This window comes from Hemiscyllium ocellatum, chromosome 6, assembly GCF_020745735.1.
Source record: "Hemiscyllium ocellatum isolate sHemOce1 chromosome 6, sHemOce1.pat.X.cur, whole genome shotgun sequence".
Taxonomy (NCBI): domain Eukaryota; kingdom Metazoa; phylum Chordata; class Chondrichthyes; order Orectolobiformes; family Hemiscylliidae; genus Hemiscyllium; species Hemiscyllium ocellatum.
In genome coordinates, this window is record NC_083406.1 from 49,350,433 (window position 1) to 49,374,796 (window position 24,364).

General features: G+C 40.0%; 1 protein-coding gene across 4 annotated transcripts in view; it reads right to left on the bottom strand.

Annotated features, from left to right (window-relative positions):
- Positions 1-24,364, bottom strand: part of LOC132816685 (neutral amino acid uniporter 4-like) — a 197,838-nt gene that overhangs the window by 52,088 nt on the left and 121,386 nt on the right. For all 4 annotated transcript variants that reach the window (XM_060826546.1, XM_060826547.1, XM_060826545.1 and 1 more), the window contains one exon: positions 5,081-5,250. In XM_060826546.1, coding sequence (XP_060682529.1) covers positions 5,081-5,250 — 170 coding nt within the window. The remainder of the gene's footprint in view (positions 1-5,080; positions 5,251-24,364) is intronic.

A 24,364-nucleotide genomic window follows, 5' to 3' on the forward strand; every position in this document is an offset into this window, starting at 1 on the left:
ATCATATATGCTCAGCCGGGTTCTTTATTATCCACCTGTAACTTGTCATAACCTGCTTTCTTTCAGCTTCATTTAAATCTTTACCTCTTTTAAGTTCCACATACACACAAGATTCCTTCCACTAAAGCCAGAAGGCTATTTATTAAAATATCTTAAGAAGATCACTGCTGTTTAATGATTATATATGCATAACATATGATTAGATTCCCTACACTATGGAAACAGGCCCTTTGGCCCAAAAATTCCACACCGACCCTCCGAAGAGTAAACCACGCAGACCTATATCTCTAACCTATATTTACCCCTGACTAATGTACCGAACACTATGGGCAATTTAGCATGGCCAATTCACCTAACCTGCACATCTTTGGACTGTGGGAGGAAAATGGAGCACCAGGAGGAAACCCACACAGACACAGGGAGAATGTGCAAACTCCACCCAGACAGTGGCCTGAGGCAGGAATCGAACCTGAGTCACTGGTGCTGTCAGGCAGCAATGCTAACCACTGAGCCCCTGTGCCTCCCCATACTTAACCTTCATTAAATTATATAAAATATTCAGCCAGAACTAGGCTTGAAATCTGTTCCAAACAGTACTCAAATTAATAAAACAAATGAAACAGATTCTGAAATGTTTGGTATATAAACTCAAAGGCCAAACACTATAATTATCAGTGGAACACTAATTATCAGTTACTAAAGATAGTGTATATTACTGCACTCCTTCTATAATGTCAACTTCAATTGATTTACGGAGTATTGAAAAACTACATTCTCCCAAATTTTAAAATGAAGCTGACAAGAAATTTGCACAATAACTCCAGCAGATGATGGATAAAGCAAAGTATAAATCCTACCATTTATTGTCTTAGGCTCAAATAATTCTGAGTATTGAATTCACTAAACTAATACAAATCATTTCAGGCTGAGGAATGAGATTTAATTTACACATTTTAGAAATTGTAAGTAAAATCTCAATCATGTCTAGTCTCCTCAAAGAATCAGCTAATAGGATCTCAAGAAATGGAAAAATGTCCATCTGGAGTATTTGAAACACAAATACTCCTGATTTTTGGAGTGTTCAATTGTTTAAACTAGTTAAAATCCCATCTAAAAGACCAATAAATTGAAGTTCCTCAAGGATCTTCCAGATTTTCCATCACAACACTAACAGCAAATTGACAAAAATCAGAGAAGGTAAAAACAATGACTGCAGATGCTAGAAACAGATTCTGGATTAGTGGTGCTGGAAGAGCACAGCAGTTCAGGCAGCATCCGAGGAGTAGAAAAATTGACGTTTCGGGCAAAAGCCTGATGAAGAGCTTTTGCCCGAAATGTCGATTTTACTGCCCCTCGGATGCTGTTTGAACTGCTGTGCTCTTCCAGCACGACTAATCCAAAAATCAGAGAAATTGTGTACATAATTGTTTCCACTATTTACCTAGGGGTTTTCACCAATTTGCTTAAGTGCAATGTCACTCAATTTTTCAGTATAACCTTAACTGAAGCAACATGTGCCAGATTCAGTTGCAGTTGTGAAATGGTTGAGGATATAACTTCTAGTATTAGATGTGCCATTAAAGGCATAATAGTTTAAGTGCAAGATTAAGCTTTAATAGAATCCCTACAGTGTGGAAGCAGGCCATTCAGTCCTGCAGGTCCACACCGATCTATTCGAAGAGCACAGCCAACCCCTTAACCTATCGTTGTAACCCTGCATTTCCCATGGTTAATCCACCTAGCCTACACATCGTCCTGAACACTATGGGCAATTGAGCATTGCTAGTCCACCTAACTGGCACATCTTTGGAAACTGGAGCAACCAGAGGAAACCCACACAGACAGGGAGAATGTAGAGGTTGATAAAACATGGCTCTGGTGCAGCACTTCACTACGCTTCCTCAAAAACACCTCCCAGTTAACGTTTGGACAGGACCCTTCTTTAGGACCTGTTGCTGTCTTGCTCCCTGGATGCTGCCTGACGTGTTGTGCTTTTTCCAGCCCAATGCTTTACCAACTTTGACTCTCCAGCATTCACAGTTCTCACGTTCTCCACAGGGAAAATGTGCAAACTCCACACAGACAGTTGTCAGAGGGTAGAATTGAACCCAGTTCCCTTATGTTGAGATGCAGCAGTGCTAACTAATGAGCTATTGTGCTGCCCTCTCAAAGACTAGGATAAGAAGACTAATTCAGGATAATCTTATGAGCAGAAATGTAACAATGACAGATTTTCTTTTTATTTTGCATTTGATTGTGAAGGAGCAGCATTTCACTAAGTTTCCTCAAAAGCACCTCCCAAACCTATGACTCCAATGGCAGCAGAAGACTTATAGCCTATTCCAGTCCCCCGCCACAAGTTCTTCTCCAAGATGTACATCATCCTAACTTTGGAGCTAGGTCACCATTCCTGTACCCTCACTAGATTATAAATCTGAAATTTCCTTTGCAATAGCACTGTAGCATAGTACAACAAACGTGTTCAAGAAAGTGACCATCTTGAGGGCAATTAGGGATAGGCAATAATGCTGACCATGTCAATGATGCTCAGATCACTCAAAGTATTGTTTAAAATTTTGACCAGGGTACTAGAATTACCTTCCTTCCATTTCATTGTAATAGCATGAGATGTTTTACATACACTCGAGAGGAAATGGAGCCTCCTTACACAGGGTCTCATCCACAGAGCTTCCCAGTAATGAACAGGAATGCAAAGTTAGATTTTTGTGTTCAAGTCTCCAAAGTGAGTCGTGAAGTCATAGCTTTGTGACTCAGGAATGGGAATTCTACGAAGTAAACCATGACTGAAGCAGAATCAAGATAAAATCCAATCTACTTTGCTGTCATATTTTTCTTTAAAATACAGAATAAATACAGAATAATAATTCTGTATGAATGATACATAAATCCAAAAATTTGTTACCTTATAGAAAGAATTGATACTCCACAGTAATAGAACATTGAATTCATCGTCAAATCCAACAAAGTAATATAAAAATATCTTAGAACTTCAATACTTGAATCATTGGACATCCACAGGAAAAAACTTTGAAAAAAATTAAACTCAGAAGCCTCAAATAATGGCAGTAGGAAAACTCATTGCTGCTCTGAAAAGGATTTATTTGAAATCAACTTCTGAATCCATCAGTACGTGATATACAACATGCACTGTTCTACAGCAGCAACTCAAGAGTATGTCCCTGAGGTAATTTTCAAACCTGCACTCAATATTCGCTCAAGTTCATCATCAAACCTGCCTCTCATAAGTAAAGCTGGGGATCCTTCTAATCAATAACTTTCCTACTCGATATCAAGAATTGCACAATTGTGATCTGGCAACAAATTAAGTTTTGCAAATTTACAAACAAGTTGGGAAAATAAAATGCCATAGGAGACATAACAATAAAACTTGCTACATGAGCAGATACTTACATTTCTCACACACTACCACCAATATTTAAATCTCTCAGAATCTAAATGTGTTGAATCGATGTGTAATATAGGAATTTATTTTATGCTGTTATTTTCAGGTTAAATCCTAAATACAAGATTTGAAAATGTAGATAAAGTAATGCAACTGCAAAGGAACAGCCTGCAGACAAAAACATTTAACTTTCCAATGTTGTTATTAGTAGATATTAAATTCTATTTGTACAAGTGCAGAAAATCTCTCTTTATAAACTTGCATTAACACAATGCTCATAAATGTGACAACTGAGCATTAGCATGTATTGTTATTGTTCTTATCAACTGCTGCTAGTAAAAAAGAGAATCCAAAACTGATCAAGTCCTCCACTTCGAAACAGCCTTCACCTCCAATAATTTTTTTTTTAGATTAATTACAGTGTGGAAACAGGCCCTTCGGCCCAACAAGTCCACACCGACCCACTGAAGCGCAACCCACCCATACCCTTACACTTACCACTTATCTAACACTACGGGCAATTTAGCATGGCCAATTCACCTGACCCGCACATCTTTGGACTGTGGGAGGAAACCGGAGCATCCAGAGGAAACCCACACAGACACGGGGAGAATGTACAAACTCCACACAGTCAGTCGCCTGAGGCGGGAATTGAACCCGAGTCCTTGGCGCTGTGAGGTAGCAGTGCTAACCACTGTGCCACCGTGCCGCCCAAATAATGTTACAGCAGGATGCATTAATCAGTACGGTATACCAGTCATTATTATTTCAATATAAAACATCACAGTATATCAACAAACCTCATGACAACCATTGTGAGCAAAATAAACAAAGGTGATGTAAAGTGGTAAGTACATCATTTGCTGACATTTGCCTCCTTTTCACAAACTCTGACACAAAAATATGACATTTCTATACATTGGGGTATGAGCTGTTCAAGATCTCATTGTTCCATTGTCCCATTTAGACACTTGCCAAGAAGCCTTCTTACACCTCACTTATCTATAATCAAATTCATGTAAGTTCCAACTTATTTATCATTGTATGAACTTCATTTAATAGTTTTTGATTTCCATTTTTAAAGAAAAACCTGCAATATTCAGTTAATCCTATTAGTTTTGCAATCATACAATGAAACATGTTTTTGCCTTTTCTCCCTTCTATGAATTAATGTCCAATTCCCTTGTTTCGATCCAGTTTATCATTTCAATTGAGACGATTACTTTGCAGTCCAACTAACATAATATTCTTCGCTAATTTATGTTCCCATGCTGCCAATGAAGAGTCATGAGGCTAAGGAAAATAGACCATCATCAGGATTCTATGAATTTTAAATTCAACTCCACAACAGTGATGCATAATCTTAGAATTTCAAGAACTCAAAATTACAGAGAATCTGAAGATGGATTATTCCAGAAACAAACTTATTGAGAAGTGCCAACAGGCAGTGGCATAACTATCTATTATACAAAATAATTCTCAGTCTGCCTGTAAAAAAGAAATTCTTCTGAAGTATTAAGCAAATTTGTATTCCTAATCTTAAAACAAAACTACAAAATTCAACTTTTGGAGACAACATTCTTTCGATGTTTCAGGCTTTTTGCAAACTCTCAATATATACTTTGAAAATCATTAAATTTCTTTGAATCTACTCACAGGTTAGACAAACAAGAAGAGTCCGGACCACAAGATCACAAAGTAGCTTCCATCTCAGAGGTACTTGCGCAGAAACAGACGGAAGAATGATCTCTGCTGGAACATAGTACTGAACTGTGTAAGTTACCAAGATCCCAAAGGAGTAAAGGATTTTCACCAGCTGGTATAGCCTAAGGAAAGAAGTCATGAGATGTAATAAAGTCACAATGATTTGGAATGTTAGAATGTAACAACATGCTTTTTTTTGTTACTGCTAATTTATAAGAATCTGTAACAATTTACATTATGAAATCCAATTATCTAAGAAATAAAACGTAAAATACTTTTAAGATAATCAGGTTTCAAATTACTCACCTTGTTCCTCCTGTTCCCAAGATCGATTATTTAAACCCCAAGTTCACTTGTTTGTCTTTTTAAAAAAAACTTTTTAAAGTTTTCTTTCAATGAAATTTACGCATAAAAGGACACATATTTTATCATCTTCTCCAATTTTTCCACCTCCAATATTGTATACAATACAGCAATGCTGTTCAAGGTGCTATCTAGTGGCTTAGATTACTGCTCTGGACACACAAGTCCAACTACCATTAGGACCACTAAATTTAAATGTAATTAACAAAATTGGAATGAAAAGCTAGGCTCAGTAATGATGAGCAAGAAACATGTGCATTGTTGTAGAAACTTTTCTGGCATAGGAGAGTCCTTCAGAATAGGATATTTGCCATCCTTATTTGGACTACCTCACATAGGACTGCAGACCCAGAAGCAATGGAGTTGACCCTGAGCTGCTCACTGATACAGATAAGCAAGACACTCAAAGAATAAAGCAAACAGACCACTCAAAACTAAGCTAAGCACTGGAAGCAACAAAAAGAAACCCTGCCCAGATGACCCTGTAAAGTTGTCCTCAGTAATATCAGGCGATCTGAGAATGAGTGGGCGGCACGGTGGCACAGTGGTTAGCACTGCTGCCTCACAGCGCCTGAAGACCCGGGTTCAATTCCCGACTCAGGCGACTGACTGTGTGGAGTTTGCACGTTCTCCCCGTGTCTGCGTGGGTTTCCTCCGGGTGCTCCGGTTTCCTCCCACAGTCCAAAGATGTGCGGGTCAGGTGAATTGGCCATGCTAAATTGCCCGTAGTGTTAGGTAAGGGGTAATGTAGGGGTATGGGTGGGTTTCGCTTCGGCGGGTCGGTGTGGACTTGTTGGGCCGAAGGGCCTGTTTCCACACTGTAAGTCTAAAAAAAAAAATTTGGAAATGTGTGTCTCGGAGACTAGTCAAGAAATAGACTAACATAGTCATACACACCTAAATCATTACTTACAACAAATGTCCCAGGTTCCTCCACCATCATCTCATCACACTGCAACAAGATACAAATGCCAACTAGGAAATATGGCACATGGAGATCTCAATCTGTTCAATATTCAAGGCTTTAAGTGAGCAGATAGGTGATTGCTTGCTACTTTGTAAAACTTTCCCTTTCTAAAGTAAAGGCATTAATTTAAACCTCAAATATTGCATTAAATTTATACCTTGACTAGTTAAATTACTTGACATCATGACAGACAGCATCTGAATGATATTTCTAAAACTTAAAACCTAATTAGTTAAATTACAGAAAACAAAAATAGCAGAGCAGTTCTAGTCATGGAGACATCGAATTGTACAGAATGGAAACTGACCCTTCGGTTCAACCTGCCCTGCTGACCAGATATCCTAAATAAAAGTAGCTCCATTTGCCCGCATATTACTCATATCCCTCTAAACCCTTCCTATCAGTGTACCCATCCAGATGCCTTTTAAATGTTGTAATTGTACCAACCTCTACCACTTCCTCTGGTAGCTCATTCCACCTTCTGCATGAAAAAAATTGCTCCTTAGGTCACTTTTAAATCTTTCCCCTCTCGCCTAAAACCTATGCCCTCTAGTTTTGGACTCCCCTACCCCAGGGAAAAGACCATGTCTATTTATCCTATCCATGTCCCTCATGTTGCATAAACCTCTATAAGATCACCCCTCAGCCTCTGACACCCCAGGAAAAATAGTCCCAGCAACACACAGACTCTCACGTGCACTCACAAGCACACCCTCTCTCTCTTTCTCATGCACACACACACAACCGCATAAAAGGCTACGAGGTGCCTTTGCATTTGCAGAATTGTATTTGCAGGTACATTCTATTTTGCTCAAAAACCACATAATCAGCAGGAAGTCAATCCGTTTAACGTTTTATAAATTCATACTTTGGAAATAGAACCAGTCTGACTCAAGGTTGGGATACAGACAGACGCTAACCTTATAGCTTTAATGCATTATCTAAGCTGAGATGTCACCACTTTTTATAAAACCTTAAGTTATCTCTAGAATGTGACTTAAAAGAAGTTCTGGGATCTACATATTAATGAACTGAAACCCACTGCAAAAGATGAAAGACTTAACAGCAATCTAGGTTTATTCAATATACTATTTCAGTCGCATGACATTAATCTTTTGCTATAAATCCTGTCTTATGATCGTGCTCCACAGCTACCTGATGAAGGAGCAGCACTCCAAAAGCTAGTACCTCCAAATAAACCTGTGGACTATAACTTGGTGTTGTGTGTTTCTTAATTTTGTCCAACACCAGCATATCCACATCATGACTGACCAATAAAGGCAAACACACTAAATGGTTTCTTCACAATCCTATCTACCTGCAACTCTACTTTCAAGGAACTATGAACCTGCACTCCTAGGTCTCTTTGTTCAGCAACACTCCCCACTCTACCATTAAGTGTACAACTCCTGTCCTGATTTGCCCTTCCAAAACGCAGCACCTCATATTTATCTAAATGAAACTCTATTTGCCAATCCTCGGCTCATTGGCCCATCAGATCATGATCTCGTTATACTCTGAGGTAACCTTCGTTACCCACTGGATCTCCAATTTTGGTGTCATCTGTAAAATTGCAAACCATACCTCCTATGTTCACATCCAAATCATTTACATAAATGGTGAAAAGCAGTGGACCCAGCACTGATCGTTGTGGCTCAAGGCTGGTCACAGGCCTCCAGTCTGAAAAATAACCCTTCACCATCAACCTCTGTCTTCTACCTTCGAGCCAGTTCTGTCCAACAATTGTCCAACAAGTTAAAGACTCTTGCAACTTGAGGAAAAGAGCAGGGATTGCAGAGGGGTTACGCAAAATGACTGCACTACTATAGTGCAGAGAGCCATTTCAGGTGGAGTGTGTAAAGTAATGCAGTTGTACCAGAAGAGTATAGTGAGACAAATAAGCAGTTGTATGCAACTAACAGCGAGCCCCAAAGTCTTTAGTGCTTGTTCAGTGCCAGGGTGAAGGGCATCTCCTTTATTGGAAAGGAACCATGGAAGGAGAATCCAGTTATCAAGCTCTCCAAGGATAACAATGACAAAGGTATAACTAAAAATAAGATTCTGCTGTGGCAGAACGAGCAATTTGGGATTAAATTAAAATGCAAAAGCACAAAACTAATGATCTCAAGTTAACCACCTGAGAAACTAGCAAATTGGCATATAGTAAACACGATCAGAGTTGAATGCATGGTCTATGCAATACTGCAAGATAAAAGTAGTTCAATTTCTATGATAATAGTAGCAGTATTGGGAAGAGAGAAAACTACTGAAAATGTGTTGTTGGGAATGCGCAGCAGGTCAGGCAGCATCCAAGGAACAGGAAAATCGACGTTTCGGGCATAAGCCCTTTTTCAGGAGAAGAAGGGCTTATGCCCGAAACGTCGATTCTCCTGTTCCTTGGATGCTGCCTGACCTGCTGCGCATTTCCAGCAACACATTTTCAGCTCTGATCTCCAGCATCTGCAGTCCTCACTTTCTCCAAGAGAGAAAACTGCACAATGAGGATGCCCTTCACCTGAGTCATGCTGGCACCTGGCAAATTATATAACTAGAGCGAAAGAATGAAATAACTAAGCCAAAATTTAACTAAATAGTGTATACAAGGAATGAAAAAACAAACAAACTGAGAGTGGAATATAATGTGGGAACAATTTATCACATGAACTCAGAAGATTAGACCACTTGGTCCTTCAAGCCTGTTTTGTCATACTTAATTGATCTAATTACACAATGGTCTGAGATACCTCTAATAATCTTTCACCATTTAAAGAAACTTTTCCTACTTTAATTTGAAAAAGACTTAGTGATCCATGAGCAAAAATTATAAGACCATAAGACATAGGAGCAGAAATTAGGCCATTCAGCTCATCCAGTGTGCTCCACCATTTAATTACGGGTGATAAATTTCTCAAACCCATTCTCTCACTTTCACCATGTAAGCCTTGACAATCGAGAACTTATCTCAATCTTAAACACACTGAATGACCTGGCCTTCACAGCCTTCTGTGGCAATGACTTCCATAGGTTCACCACTCTTTGGCTGAAGATATTTCTCCTTATCTCGGTTCTAAAAGATCTTCACTTTATTCTAAGGCTGTGCCCTCGGGTCTTAGTCTCTCCTCCCAATAGAAACATCTTTCCAACATCCACTGTGTCCAGGTCATTCAGTATTCTCTAAGTTTTAATGAGATCTCCCCACATCCTCTAAACTCCCCTCATCCATTGAACATCGACCCAGGGTCCTCAAAACGTTCCTCCTATGTTAAGCTTTTCATTCCTGGGACCATTCTCGTGAACCTATCTTACATGTATAATCTCTAATTCAGAAACAAATGATACTTACATTGCCCTACAAGAGAAACATCTTTTTTCAAATTCACTCCATCAAGGCCCCTCAGAATTTTATGCTTCAATCCAGAGTCAGTTTCGCTCTTCTAAACTCCAGCAGAACATAGTCTGTCCAACCATTCCTCAGAAGGCAACTCACCCATTTCAGGTACTAGTCAAGTAAACCTTGTATGAACTGGTTACAGAGTATTTATATCATTCATGAAATAATGGGACCAATATTGTACACAGTACTCCATATGTGGTTTCACAATGCCCTGTTACATGTTGCGTAAGTTGGAAGCATGACTTTGGAAAAGCACAGCAGATCAGGCAGCATCCAAGGAGCAGGAAAATCGATGTTTTGGGAATAAGCCCTTCATCAGGAATCAGTCCCGCTGCCCGTAACGGTGATTCTCTTGCTCCTCGGATGCTGCCTGACCTGCTGTGCTTTTTCAGCACCACACTCTCGCCTCTGATCTCCAGCATCTGCAGTCCTCATCTTCTCGTACATGTCGCTCAATCCCCCTATTGTATACAGTTTTGCATGCACTAACATTCTATCAGCTTTCCTAATTACTTGCTATATTCACATAATAAATTTTTGCAAATTGTGCAATAGGATACATAGATCTATCTGCATCACAACAATCTCTCACCATTCAGATAATATGTGGGTTTTCTTGGTTCTTCCTGTCAATAGACCATTACACATTCCATCGCCTGCCACACCCACTACATTCTATTTATCTATTTTGTAGTAAGACTAAAACAGCAGAATATAGTTTAAATGGAGAGAGAATGAGATGAACTTAGGTGCTCCTATACACAAACCACAAAATGTTAGCATGTGGGTACAGTACTTAATTAGAGTTAGTACAAAGGCAGTGAAGTCTTGCTTCAGCATTTGACAGAGTATTACAACACATCTGGAATATTTTGTCCAATTTTAGTCACTTAGGGAGTGATGTAGCTGCAATTTGGAAGCAGCTTAAAGAAAGTTCACTAGGCTGATTCCAATGCTGAAGTAATCTCTATTCAGCAATGATTGAGCAAATTTAGCTAATATACCTTTGCATTTCGAAGCAGAAGTGATTTTATTGCAACATATGATTCAGATAGAATGTCTCCTTGTGGGGGAGAATCTAGAACTCAAGGTCACGATTTGAAATTCAAGAGTCTCATAGTTAAAGTGCAGATGAAGGGATTTTCACTAACTTTCAAAATTCTTTACCAGTAGTAAAAGTAGTGGAGAGTAGTGGAAGCTGAATAGTTTTAAGGCCGTATTTGACAGATTTTTTAGTGTGACTTAACAGTACAGAAATTGAGTATGTCTGAGAAAAAGACACTTTGTTCAAGCTTTCTGTTTTGCACTCAAGAGTATAATTTATAAGAATACCAATTCCATCGGGAAACCAATTACCTGAGTGTGCAAACTCAGTGAACAAGTGAGCATGTTAACCGATTAGCAAATAGCCTCAGTTCACACTTCAATGGGATTATTGAAATAAGTTCAATGGTCCAAATGGACTACTCCCCCATCATACAATCTTTGATATCCCATCCCAGTGACAGAACAGACCCCACAGCAATGGCAGCACAGGGACACAAGAGGGGGATTCTTGTGCCTCAATGCGAGATACCTACCTCTGAGCAAGGAGGCCTGTGTTCAAGTTCAACCTGCTTCAAAGCTGCTTCATAACAGGTCTGAACAGGTTGATTAAAGAATCCACAGTCAAGTGAGAATGGTTCTGGGAGTCCAAAACATTGATTGCGGTCCCAATGAATTTTCATAGCTTCAAGTCAAACAAGGAAACCTCTCATCGGTCACGACTACCAACCTCCTTCAATGGATGAATCAGCAATGCTTCATTTTGTGCATTACATGAAAGTAATAAGGGCACAAATTGAATTCTGGGCAGGGAGCCTAAACTTCCATAAATGTACTTAATAGAAACACATCAACCAGGCTTAGAATATATCAGCAATTCAGATATAAAAAAAAACTGGTCCAGCTGGTAGAACTGACATAGGCTAAATTCTCACCAATCTTCATCACTCATCTGCAACAATAGCACTGGTAGGACCTACCAACACACAGTACTTGAAAAGGCAAAGTCTTGTTTTCACAACAAGGATACCCTCCATCATGTTTGTGTCACTGCCAATGTGCTAAAGATTGATTCTGAACAGACCTAGCAGTTTTAAAGTTGGCATCCTTGAAGTACTGTGGGCCGTCAACAGCAGCTGAGTTGTATTCCACTACAATCTGTAACCTGATACCTGAGGGCTCCTGTGGGGCAGAGACAATGTCTCTACTTCTGAGTAAGAATACTCTGGTTCAAGTCCCATCTGCTCCAGAGATGTGCCATAGCTTCCTTGAATATATTGATAATAAAATACCTAACCCAATAGCCAGAGACTACCCTTGCTGTGCCATTACCATCAAGCCATAGAGGCAATATTGGTTGAATGAAGAATATACAGCATGCCAGGAACAGCAACAGACCTACCTAGAAATGGCAGTCAACTTATGGAAGCAAGACATACATACCAAACAGAATCATTAGTCAGAGATAACTGGTCCCACAAGAAAAATGAGATTAAAGCACAACAATCTTAATGCATCCAGTTGTGAATGACGTTGGGCAAATAAATAATAAACAGAAGGAGGATATACTACAAACAATCTATTCTTAATAGAGTCATAGAGGTCTACCGAATAAAAATAGACCTTTCGGCCCAACTTGCCTATGCTGCCCAGTTTTCATAATTAAACACATTTGTCTGCATTTGGACCATATCCCTCCATACCTATCTCATCCATGTACCTGTCTAAATGTTTCTTGAATGATGAAATTGTAGTTGATTCTACCACTACCTTTGGCAGCCCATTCCAGACACTCATCACCCTCTGTGTGAGAAAACTGACTCTGTGGACACTTTAGTATCTCTCCCCTTTCACTTTAAAGCTATGCCCTCTAGTTTTAGACTGCCCTACATGGGACGAGCTGTTGGCCATCTACCTTATCTATGCCTCTCATTTTATAGACTCTGTAAGGTCATCCTTCATTCTCCTACACTCCAGGGTAATAAGTCCTGGCCTATCCAGTCCAGGTAGGATCCTAGTAAATCTTTTCTGCACTCTTTCTTGTTCAACAATGTTCTTTCTATAGCAGGGCGACCAGAACTGCATACAGTATTCCAAATGCAGCCTCACCAAAGTCTTGCATAGCTGCAATAAGATGTCCCAATTCCTATACTGAATGCTCTGACGAATGAAAGCATCTCAAAAGCCTTCTTTATCACCCTTTTACTTGTGACTCCACTTTCAAGGAGCTATGAACTTGTTGTTCTATAACACTACCTAAAGCCCCACTATCAACTGTGTAAGTCCTGCCCTAGTTTGACCAACCAAAATGCAGTTATCTTAATTGAACTCCATCTGCCATTCACTACCCCACTGGCCTAGTTGATCCAGATCTCGTAGGATTCCCAGATAACCAGCTTCACTGTCTACTACACCACCAATCTTAGCATCATCTGCAAACTGCCTCCTAAATTCTCATCCAAATCATTTATAAAAATGATGAATAACAGTGGATCCAGCATTGATCCGTGGGACACACTGCTGGTCACAGGCCGCCAATCTGAAAAACAACCTTCTACCATCAAATCAATTTTGAATCCGATCAACTAGCTCTTCCTAGATCCCATGAGATTTAACTTTACTCAACAACTGAGTGTGACAATAATGCCCCTTTAACAAGGTTATTCTGTCCTTGGTATTTTTCAATAGGGGTCGTAAAGGCAGGAGTGCCAGTATGCCTCAGAAGGAGGTTATTTTTAAAAATGGCAGGGCAGTAGCCAGTACTCCCAGTTCAGGGTTTTTTTTCTAGTTTGGTTTTCTTAAAGGCAGTCAGAAAACTACTGGTAACAGAAGAGCAGATACAGTGAAAAGAGGCTCCATGTTTCAACAGTGGCCTTGCCTGAACTCGCCCTCTGAATCTCTCCTGCCTGTAAGAACCTGTATTTGAATTTACTTTTTGCCAAGGGGTGTATTTATGGGATATTTTGGAAACTGGAACAGCTTTGATGAATTGGGTTGAGTCAGTTAGAATTTAAAATAATTTATTTGAAAAACCTGTTTTCTTTTGTTCATGTTTCATCCATAATGTTTAAATAAATTCTCTTTTGTTTAAAGCTGAGTGGTTTAACCATCTGCATTATTCCTGGAATATTCACTGTACATCTACCTTTAAATAAGAAAAAGTTAAGGTGTGGGCTACCTTCTTAAAATGTTTTGAAGGGAGTCTGGCCTGGTCCATAACCTACCAAGTGGTACCTTGTCAAAGGCATTGCTAAAGTCCACATAGGCAATGTCTACTGCACTGCCATCTACTTTCTTAATCACCCTTCAAAAAAGACTCAATCAAATTCATGAGACCTAATTTCTCACACACAAAGCCAAGCTAACTATCCCAAATGAGTACTTGTTTCTCCAAATGCCTGCAGATCAGTCCCTCAGAATCCCCTCTAACAAATTACCTACCATCAGATATTAGGTAATCTATAGTTCCCAGGTATTTCCCTGCAGCCTTCTCTAAATAAGGGCACAACATTAGCCATCCTCCAATTTTCCGTCACTTCACCCATGGCTGTTGATGATACAAATATCTCTGCTAGGGACCTGCATTTTTTTCTTTAGCCTCCCACAAATTCCTGGGACACACTTCATCAGGTTGCAGGAAATTATCTGTCATCAGATGTCCAGCATCTCCTCTTTAGTAATGTGCACTGTCTTCAAGAGGAACCTTGATTATCCGATATTCAATTATCTGAATACTGGGTTATCCGGCAAGATTGTAAGGTCCTGATGTTCAATTAAACTACGTTACCAAGCATTCGATTGTCCGGAATTCGCTTAACCGAACGAAATATTGCACCAGTGTCCTTCGGATAAGCGAGGTTCTTCTGTTTTTATTTCCCTAATTTCCCTAGCATCCATGCCCTTCTCAATAGTAAATACTGATGAGAAATATTCATTTAGTGTCTCACCCATCTCTTGTAGCTCCATACACAGATGACCCTGTTAATCTTTAAGAGGCTCTAATCTCTCCTTAGTTACTCTTTTGCCCTTCATGTACTTGCAGAATCTTTTTGGATTCTCCTACACCTATCTACCAAAGCCATCTCCTGTCCCCTTTCAGCCCTCCTGATTTCTCTCTTATAAATACGCCAACACCCTCTATGCTCCTCAAGGAATTCACTTGATCCCAACTGCTTAAACATGTCATATGCTTCCTTTATTTTCTGGCCCTCAAATAACTCATCATCCAGAGCTCTCTACTCCTGCCAGCCTTATCCTTCAATCTACCTGGAACATGCTGGCCCTGAAACCTCATTGACTCACTTATCAGACATCCCTTTGCCTGCAAAAGCCTCCCCCAATCAACTTTTGAAAGTTCCTGTCTAAAACCATCAAAATTAGCCTTGCCCCAATTTAGAACTTTAACTTGTGGACCAGACCTATGCTTTTCCACTGCTATTTTAAAACTAATGAAATTATGGTCACTGGTCACAAATTTTTTTCGCACTAACTCTTGCCTCACTTGCTCTGCCTTATTTCTCAAGAAGAGGTCAAGTTTCGCCTCTTGTCTAGAAGGGCCATCTACATACTGCAAGAGAAATTACTCCTGAACACACTAAACAAATTTCTCTCCATCCAAACCCTTAACACTATGACACAGTCTCAGTCAATGTTAGGAAAGTTAAAATCCCCTATGATTCCAACCCTATTCTTCTTACAGCTATCTGCGATCTCCTTACATACTTGCTCCTCAATCTCTCACTGACTACTGTGTGTGTGTGTGTGTGTGTGTGTGTGTGTGTGTGTGTGTGTGTGTGTGTGTGTATGTGTGTGTGTGTGGGGCGGGGGAAGAAGATGCATATACCACAAAGTGATCTCCCCTTTTTTTATTTCTCAGTCCTACCCATACAGATTCAGTGGACAAACCCTCAAAAACGTCATCTTTCTGTACGCCATGATGTTCTGCCTAATCAAAGATACAACACCTCCTCCTTCCTTACCTCCTTATATCCTTGCTATAGCATCTGCATTCCAGAATATTGATGTACCAGTCATCCCTCTCTCAGCCATATTTCAGTAATAACTGTAATATCCCTGTCCCATGTACCCGTCCATGTCCTGAGTTCATTTGCTTTACCTGTCAGACCTCTGGCATTGAAATAATGGGTGGCTCAGTGGCTTATACTGCTGCCTCACAGCGCCAGAGACCCGGGTTTGATTCCTGCCTTGGGTGACTGCCTGTGTGGAGTTCGCACATTCTCCCTGTGTTTGTGTGGGTTTCCTCCGGATGTTCCAGCTTCCTCCCACAATCCAAAGATGTTCAGATCAGATGAATTGGCCATGTTAAGTTGCCCATAGTGTTAAGTGCAATAGTCAGGAGTATATACAAGGTAGGGGGGTGCGTCTGGGTGGGTTCGGAGGGTTGGTGTGGACTTGTTGGGCCGAAGGACCTGTTTCCATACTGTGGGGAATCTAATCTAAATGCAGTTTAACCCAGTCATCCCTTCTTTCCTGCCATGCTCTTGTCTAGTACTAGGATTACCAACACTGCCTTTACTATTTGCTCTCATTAACTTATGTACTGTCCTTAACCTTCCCTTTTATTTCCCAACTGCTTTAGATCCCACATCCCCTGCCAGACTAGATTAAACCCTCCCAGGTAGCTCTGGCAAATTCTTCTACCAATATATTTGTCCCCATCCAGTTCAGTCAGCAGCAGAGAAGACCGTCTGCCTCAACTGATTCAGATAAACAGTACGTACAAATCCTCATAGTACTGAAATATTTTCAAGTATTTGTTCTGTTCTGGGGAAGAGCATTACAAGAGGCCATGAATATAAGATAATCACCAAGAGATTCAATCAGGAATTCAGAACTCAACATTTCATTACCTAGAGAATGTTTACCTACTAGCACAGGGAACGACTGAAATGAGTATTTGGGATAGAATTGAGTGGAAGCCAGGCAAATATCCAAAAGAACAGGGACCGGAGATTTACAATGGTAAAATCAGATGGGGAAAGATCAAAGAAGACTTGCGCAGAATATATGCAATGAATGCAGTAAATCAAGGAAAAAGAGAAAGCTGAAGCATTTTCAACAAACTTCAACCAGAGCTGGCAATCTAAAGATCCATCTTGGTTCGTCTCCTCACAGATGCTAAGTTTCAGAAAATTTGATTTGTTCCACATAGAGTCATAGAGGTGTATAGCATGGAAACAGACCCTTTGGTCCAACCCGTCCATGCTGACCAGATATCCCAACCCAATCTAGTCCCACCTGCCAGCACCGGCCCATATCCCTCCACACCCTTCCTATTCATAAACCATCCAAATGCCTCTTAAATGTTGCAATTGTATCAGCCTCCACCACTTCTTCTGGCAGCTCATTCCATACATGTACCACCCTCTGCGTGAAAAGTTTGCCCCTTAGGTCTCTTTTATATCTTTCCCCTCTCACCCTAAACCTATGCCCTCTAGTTTTGGACTTTCTGACCCCAGGGAAAAGACTTTGTCTATTTACCTTATCCATGCCCCTCATTATTTTGTAAACCTCTTAAGGTCACCCCTCAGCCTCTGATGCTCCAGGGAAAACAGCCTCAGCCTGTTCAGCCTCTCCCTATAGCTCAAATCCTCCAACCCTGGCAACATTCTTGTAAATCTTTTCTGAACTCTTTCAAGTTTCACAACATCTTTCCAATAGGAAGGAGACCAGAACTGCACACAATATTCCAACAGTGACCTAACCAATGTCCTGTACAGCGCAACATGACCTCCCAACTCCTGTACTCAATATTCTGACCAATAAAAGAAAGCATACCAAACACCTTCTTCACTATCCTATCTACCTGCGACTCCAACGATAGCAAAAAAATGCTGAAGGTAATGGCTACTGCAAAAACTATAGACTGTGACAACATTTTGGCAATAATACAAAAGACCTGAACTCCAGAAGTAGCTATGGGCTTGGGAAAACTGTTTCATCTGAGCTACATTATTGTAACCCAAACATATCCCCAAGTATCCAATCTAATCTCAGCAATTATCGTTCCAAGCATCCAATCTCAATCATTAAGATTACAAAATGTTCAAGCAATATTGCTCTGGTGCTATACTTAATCAGCAACAACCTGCTTACTAATGTTCAGTTTGGATTCTTCCAGATCCAGTCCTATGACACCATTGAGTCCACAGCTTTTCATCATTTATATAATGGTTTGAATGTGAATGTAGGAGGCATGGTCACTAAGTCTGTAGATGACAACAAAATTGAAGGTGCAGAGGACAGTGAAGAAGGTTATCTCCGAGTACAACAGGATCTTGGTCAGTTGGACCAATAGGCCGAGGAATGATTGATGGAATATAATTTAGATAAATGTGGAGGTATTGCATTTTGGTAAGGCAAATCAGGATAAGAGTTATACATTTAATGGTACAGCCCTAGACAGTGTTGCTGAACAAAAGGATCTGTGTTGCAGGTGCATAGGTTCTTGAAGGTGCAGTTGCATTTACATTTAGACAGGGCGATGAAGGTGGTATTTGGCATGCTTACCATCACTGGTAATGCATCGAATATAGCAGTTGGGATGTCATGTTGCGGCTGTATGGGACATTGTTTAGCCACTTTTAGAATACCGAATTCAATTCTGGCCTCCCTGCTATAAGAAAGATATAATTAAACTTAAAAGGGTTCAGAAAAGGTTTACAAGAATGTTGGCGGAATTGGAGAGGCTGAATAGGCTAAAGCTTTTTTCCCTAGAGTGTCAAGAGGCTAAGAGATGATCTTGTAGAGATTTATAAAATCATAACAGGCTTGTATAGGGTGAATAGCAAGGTTTTTCCCAGGGGAGGGGAATCCAAAACATGGGGTGGTAGGTTTAAGGCGAGAGGGAAAGGTTTAGAATCATAGAATCCCTACAGTGTGGAAACAGGCCATTTGGCCCAATAGGTTCATGCCAACCCTCCAAAGAGTAACCCACCAAGACCCATTCCCCTATCCTATTACTTTACATTTACCTGTGATTAATGCACCTAACTTACACATCCCTGAACACGATGGACAATTTAGCACGGCTAATTTACCTAACTTGGACATATTTGGACTGTGGGAGGAAACTGGAGCACCTGGAGAAAATCCATGCCGACACGGGGAGAACATGCAAACTCTACACAGGCAGTCCTCCAAGACTGGGTCTAAGTCCAAGTCTCTAGCGCTATGAGGCAGCAGTGCTAACCACTGAGCCATCATACTGTCCTAATAGGGACCCAAGGGGTAACTTTTTCACACAGAGGGCAGTTCGTGTATGGAATAAGCTGCCAGAGGAAGTGGTGACAGCCAGTACATTTAAAAGGTATCTGGATGGATGCATGAATAGGAAGGGTTTACAGGATATTGGCCAAATGTTGGCAAATGGGACTAGATCAGTTTAGAAATATCTGGTTGACATGGACAAGTTGGATCAAAGGGTCTGCTTTAATGCTGTAAAACCTTATGACTATCAGCAAAATAAGTAACTGCAGAAATAAAGCAAGAGTGACTGCATTTGACATCAACGCATGGCATGAAGGATCTCTAGTAACATTAAATCAATTGGATTTGATGGACATCTCCCAACTGATTAGAGTCATACATAGCACAAAGAAAAATGGTTGCGGTAGTTGAAGGTAAATCATCACAGTTCCAGCATCTTGTAGCACAATCGGCCCAATAACGTAATGAGGTCCAACCATCTTCAGTTGTTTCATCAATGATATTTCTCCAACAATATGCCTAAGAACATAAATAGTCACTGATGATTGCACAAGGTTCAACATCTGTCACAATTCTTGTATTAAGTGAATCAATCCATGTCCATATGCAGCAAAAGCCGAACAATGTGCATGCTTGTGTTAATAAGAGGCAAGTTGCATTTGTGCAACACAAATGCCAGGCAATGGCCATCTCTAACAAGACAGGATCTAAGTATTGCCCCTTGATATTCAGTGGCACTACCATTGCTGAATTCTCTCATCAACATCTTGGGGACTATCATTGACTAGAAGATGAACTGAAGTAGCCATGTAAAGACCAAGGCTACAAGGTAGGATCAGACGCTAGGAATTCAAGCCTAGCTTCCAGAAATTCAGTTTTATGTAGTTAAAATGTTAATACAGCCTAAGTCAATGAAATGAATCCAGAAATAAATGAATACTGCTTCATTGTCAAACTAAAGTCATGCAATTAGTTCTATATATCCTTTTTTTATACAAGGAGCCAAAAAAGTGATATTTTCATGTTATTGTGCATAATTTTCTTTAAATATTAAATCCAAAAAATAGAAATTAGTTCTTCCTGTCCAGCATTTTGACAAATTGCTCCCTAACAGATTCAGCTTAAAAGATTGTCTTATTCCACTTTGTAGTTATAAAATGCTTATAATCATTCTTTCCAAACTTGATATTCAACCTTCAGCAGAATCAAGCAAAGAAACAAACATCAAAATTGTTGTTGCTCAACAAGAAGCAGTACAATGATTTTAAAAGCTATCAAATAAACTCTCAATTTTATTTGCAACACTGAAAAAAATTCTACTTTCTTGCAAGATAATCAAATTCACAATCAAGTTCATAAAAAAAAGAATAAAACTGCAAATCACAATGTTTTGCAAAGGTATATTCCCATAATAATCAATTAAAATGGGATAAGCAAATCATATTATAATATTTTGAAAACATAGATTCCAATGAATTTAAATATCCGAGTTCTGGGAAATTAAACAAATCATGTGGGAACACATCTTTTGATCAATATTCCAGCAGTGGTATTAGATAGTGTCACAGGAACATAAGAACTAGGAGTAGGCTGTCTGGTCCTGCCTGCCTGCTCTGCCATTCAATAAGATCATGGCTGATTTTTTCATAGCCTCAGCTCCACTTACCCACCCCGTCACCATACCCCTTAAATCCTTTACTGTTCAAAAATTATCTTAGCTTTAAAAACATGTACTGAGGAAGCCTCAGCTACTTCACTGGGCAGGGAATTTCAACTCTACCCTCTAAGAAAGAAGTTGTTTCTCAATTCAGTCCTAAATCTGCTCTCCTAATTTTGAGGCTATGCCACCTTGTCCCAGTTTCACCCGCCAGTGGAAAAATCTTTATTTCTATCTTATCTATTCCCTTCATAATTTTAAAGGTTTCTATAAGATCGCTCCCTCATTCTTCTATATTACAATGAATACATTCCTAGTCTACACAGTATCTCCTCATAAACCAACCTCCTCGTATCTGGAATCAAACTCGTGAACCTCCTCTGCACCCTCTCTAGTACTAGTACATCTTTTAGCAAGAAGACCAAAACAGCATGCAGTACTCCTGGTGTGGCCTCACCAGCACCTGATACAGCTGCAACATAATCCCCCTGTTTTTAAACTCAATCCCTTTAGCAATGAAGGACAAAACTCCATTTATCTTCTTTATTACTTGTTGCACCTGCAAACTACCCTTCTATGATTCATGCACAAGGACCCCAGGTCCCTCTGCATAGCAGCGTACTGCGAATATTTTACCATTCAATAGTTCGTTCTACTGTTTTTCCTATCAAAATGAATTACATCATATTTATTTTTATTGCATTCCATCTGCCAGACCTTTGCCCACTCAGTTAAGTACCTATGTCCCTTTGCAAAGTTTCACAGGCCATTGCATACTTTGCTCTACCACTCATCATAGTAACATCCGCAAACTTTGACACACTACACATGGTCCCCAACTGCAAACCATCTATGCGAATGGTGAATAATTGCGGTCAGATTCCTTAAGCACTAGAATTCACTGTTTTCCGAATAACGTTGTCTCTATCCAACCCAACGGATCAAGATGACAGGTCCTTCAAAGGAGGGTGCTGTACAAATAGAAACTCAAGTTAGAAAGGTGGCTGAGCAGTGGATGGAGGTGCAAGAGGGTCAGATATAGAGGTTATTCAGGTGGCATTCTCAAATACTGCTTGAAACAAATGGTGAAATGAAATTGGCATTCAATGAAAAAGACCAACAAGTTAACTTGGAACCCTCCAAGACTGGGGAAATGAATGTTATTTAAAGAAAGTATATGGATCCCAACTTTGATCAGGTGGGTTGTTTAAGGGGAAGGAGTTTTGGTCGGAAATGGCATGATGCTTGAACAACATCACATTGGTCTTTGGAAAGGTTTCCATCAAGTGGTCCACTGATAGAGGTGACCTTATATAGGTTTACAAAATTATGAGGGGCATGGATAGGATAAATAGACCAAGTCTTTTCCTGGGGTCAGGGAGCCCAGAACTAGAGGGCATAGGTTTAGGGTGAGAGGGGAAAGATATGAAAGAGACCTAAGGGGCAACTTTTTCACGCAGAGGGTGATACATGTATGGAATGAGCTGCCAGAGGAAGTGGTGGAGGCTGGTACAATTGCAACATTTAAGAGGCATTTGGATGGGTATATGAATAGGAAGGGTTTGGAGGGTTTGGACCGGGCGCTGGCAAGTGGGACTAGATTGGGTTGGGATATCTGGTCGGCATGGACGGGTTGTACATCTCTATGACCCAAACTGATCTCAATTTGGTTCCTTTGGTAGTGAATATCTTGAAAGAAGCTGCAGGTGGTGATAAGGAAGTAACTATTATATTAGTAGGAAGTGACAGGATCGTAGGTGAGCATTTTGGATAGGAAAGGGGAGCATTCCTATTCTCCCATGATCTAAAGCAACGCCATGAGGATACTTCCATTTTTCCCCCAAAGCTGTCTTTATCTTCTGCAAGAATTTAGCATTTTAGCTTTGCCAAGACTGGGGAAATTCCCAGACACTCCTCCTCCTTCCCCCCAAACCCCCCCACCCCCATCCCTTATGATCAAGCCTCAAAATATTTTAATGTGAGGCTCGCAGCCTTAAGTTATTCAAATAGCCAACTCTTGTTCTTGGTATCAAGATAGCCCTCTTTGCAAGTTCCACTTCCATAAAAAGCTACAGGTGGCTAATTGTGGTTGCTTGGGGTGACAGATTTGAGAATTTTTTAAAAAATTATGTATCATCTAATTCTAGCCTACTCATTTTTTTGGGTGGGGGGCGGGGGGAAGAATAGATGTGTAATGAGATGTAGGTGATTGATCAGGTTGGGGATGCTTTAAAGCTAGCCCCACTCAATGTAACAAACAAAATTCATGGCTTGTATCTACAATAAGGGTTATCATCGAAACTGAAAAATAATTAGGAATTAGTTAACATTCTTGGATCCTCAGGCAGTTCCTCTGTTGTTGACTATTACATTTTAAATCTCTAATATAAAAAATAGACAGTTTTGTAAATGATGAACATCTGCAGCATACGTAGATTTCTGTTAGATCATAATGTTTTAAAGACTCTGGCAAAGCCTATTCATATTTCATTCCGTGGCTTTTCATTAATCTTTCCCCCTACTCTCTGCCCTACAGTAGGACTATTACTTGAATGGTAAAAAGTTGCAGCATGCTGCTATTTAGAGCGACCTGGGTATCTTCATGCAAGAATCACAGAAGGTTGGTCTGCAAGTACAACAGGTAATTAGGAAGGCCATCAGAATTTTGTCCTTCATTGCTAAAGGGATTGAGTTTAAAATCTTATGTTGCAGCTGTATAAGGTGCTGGTGAGGCTACACCTGGAGTACGATGTGCAGTCTTGGTCTCCTTACATGAGAAAGGATGTATTTATCCAAAATTTTGAAATCTGACAAGCTTTAAAATCTGGAGGTTTTCACGAAGTTATTTTCTGCATAACAAGGCTGTTTGGCGTGCGGACAAGTGATCCAACTCCACACCCACTTGACACGTCTTTCAGATGTGATGTGCCGGTGTAGGACAGCATTGGCACCCGTCAATATTGTCTCAGTGCTCGTACTAGTCACACATGGGTCTGCTATTCGATAAGATATTCTTTATTTCACTGTCCAAATGTCATTTATTCTGAAAATTGAAAAATTCCAAAATCCAAGAAACAAATAGCCCCAAGGATTTTGGGTAAAGGATTGCGTACCTGTATTGGGACTAGAGGCTGCAGACGAGGTTCACTAGGTTGATTTCGGAGTTAAGGAGGTTGGCTTCTGAGGAGAGACTGAATAGACTGGGATTATGTACATTGGAATTTATAAGATGGGGGGAAGCGGTGGAAGAGGTATGGGGGGGGGCATGGATATTATAGAAACATTAAATTATGAAGGAAATAGACATAGAGAGAATGTTTCCATTGCTGGTTAAAACTAAACAAGAGGGCATAGCCTCAAAACTAAGGGAAGCAGATTTATGACTAAATTGAGAAGGAACTTCTTTACCCAGAGGGTTGTGACTCTGAATTCCATGCCCAGTGAAGTAGATGATGCTAATTTAGTAAGTGTTTTTAAAGCTAAGATAATTTTTTTTTAAACAATGAAGGAATTAAAGGTTACGGTGAGAGGGCAGATAAATGGAGCTGAGGCCATGAAAAGATCAACCAAGATCTTATTGAA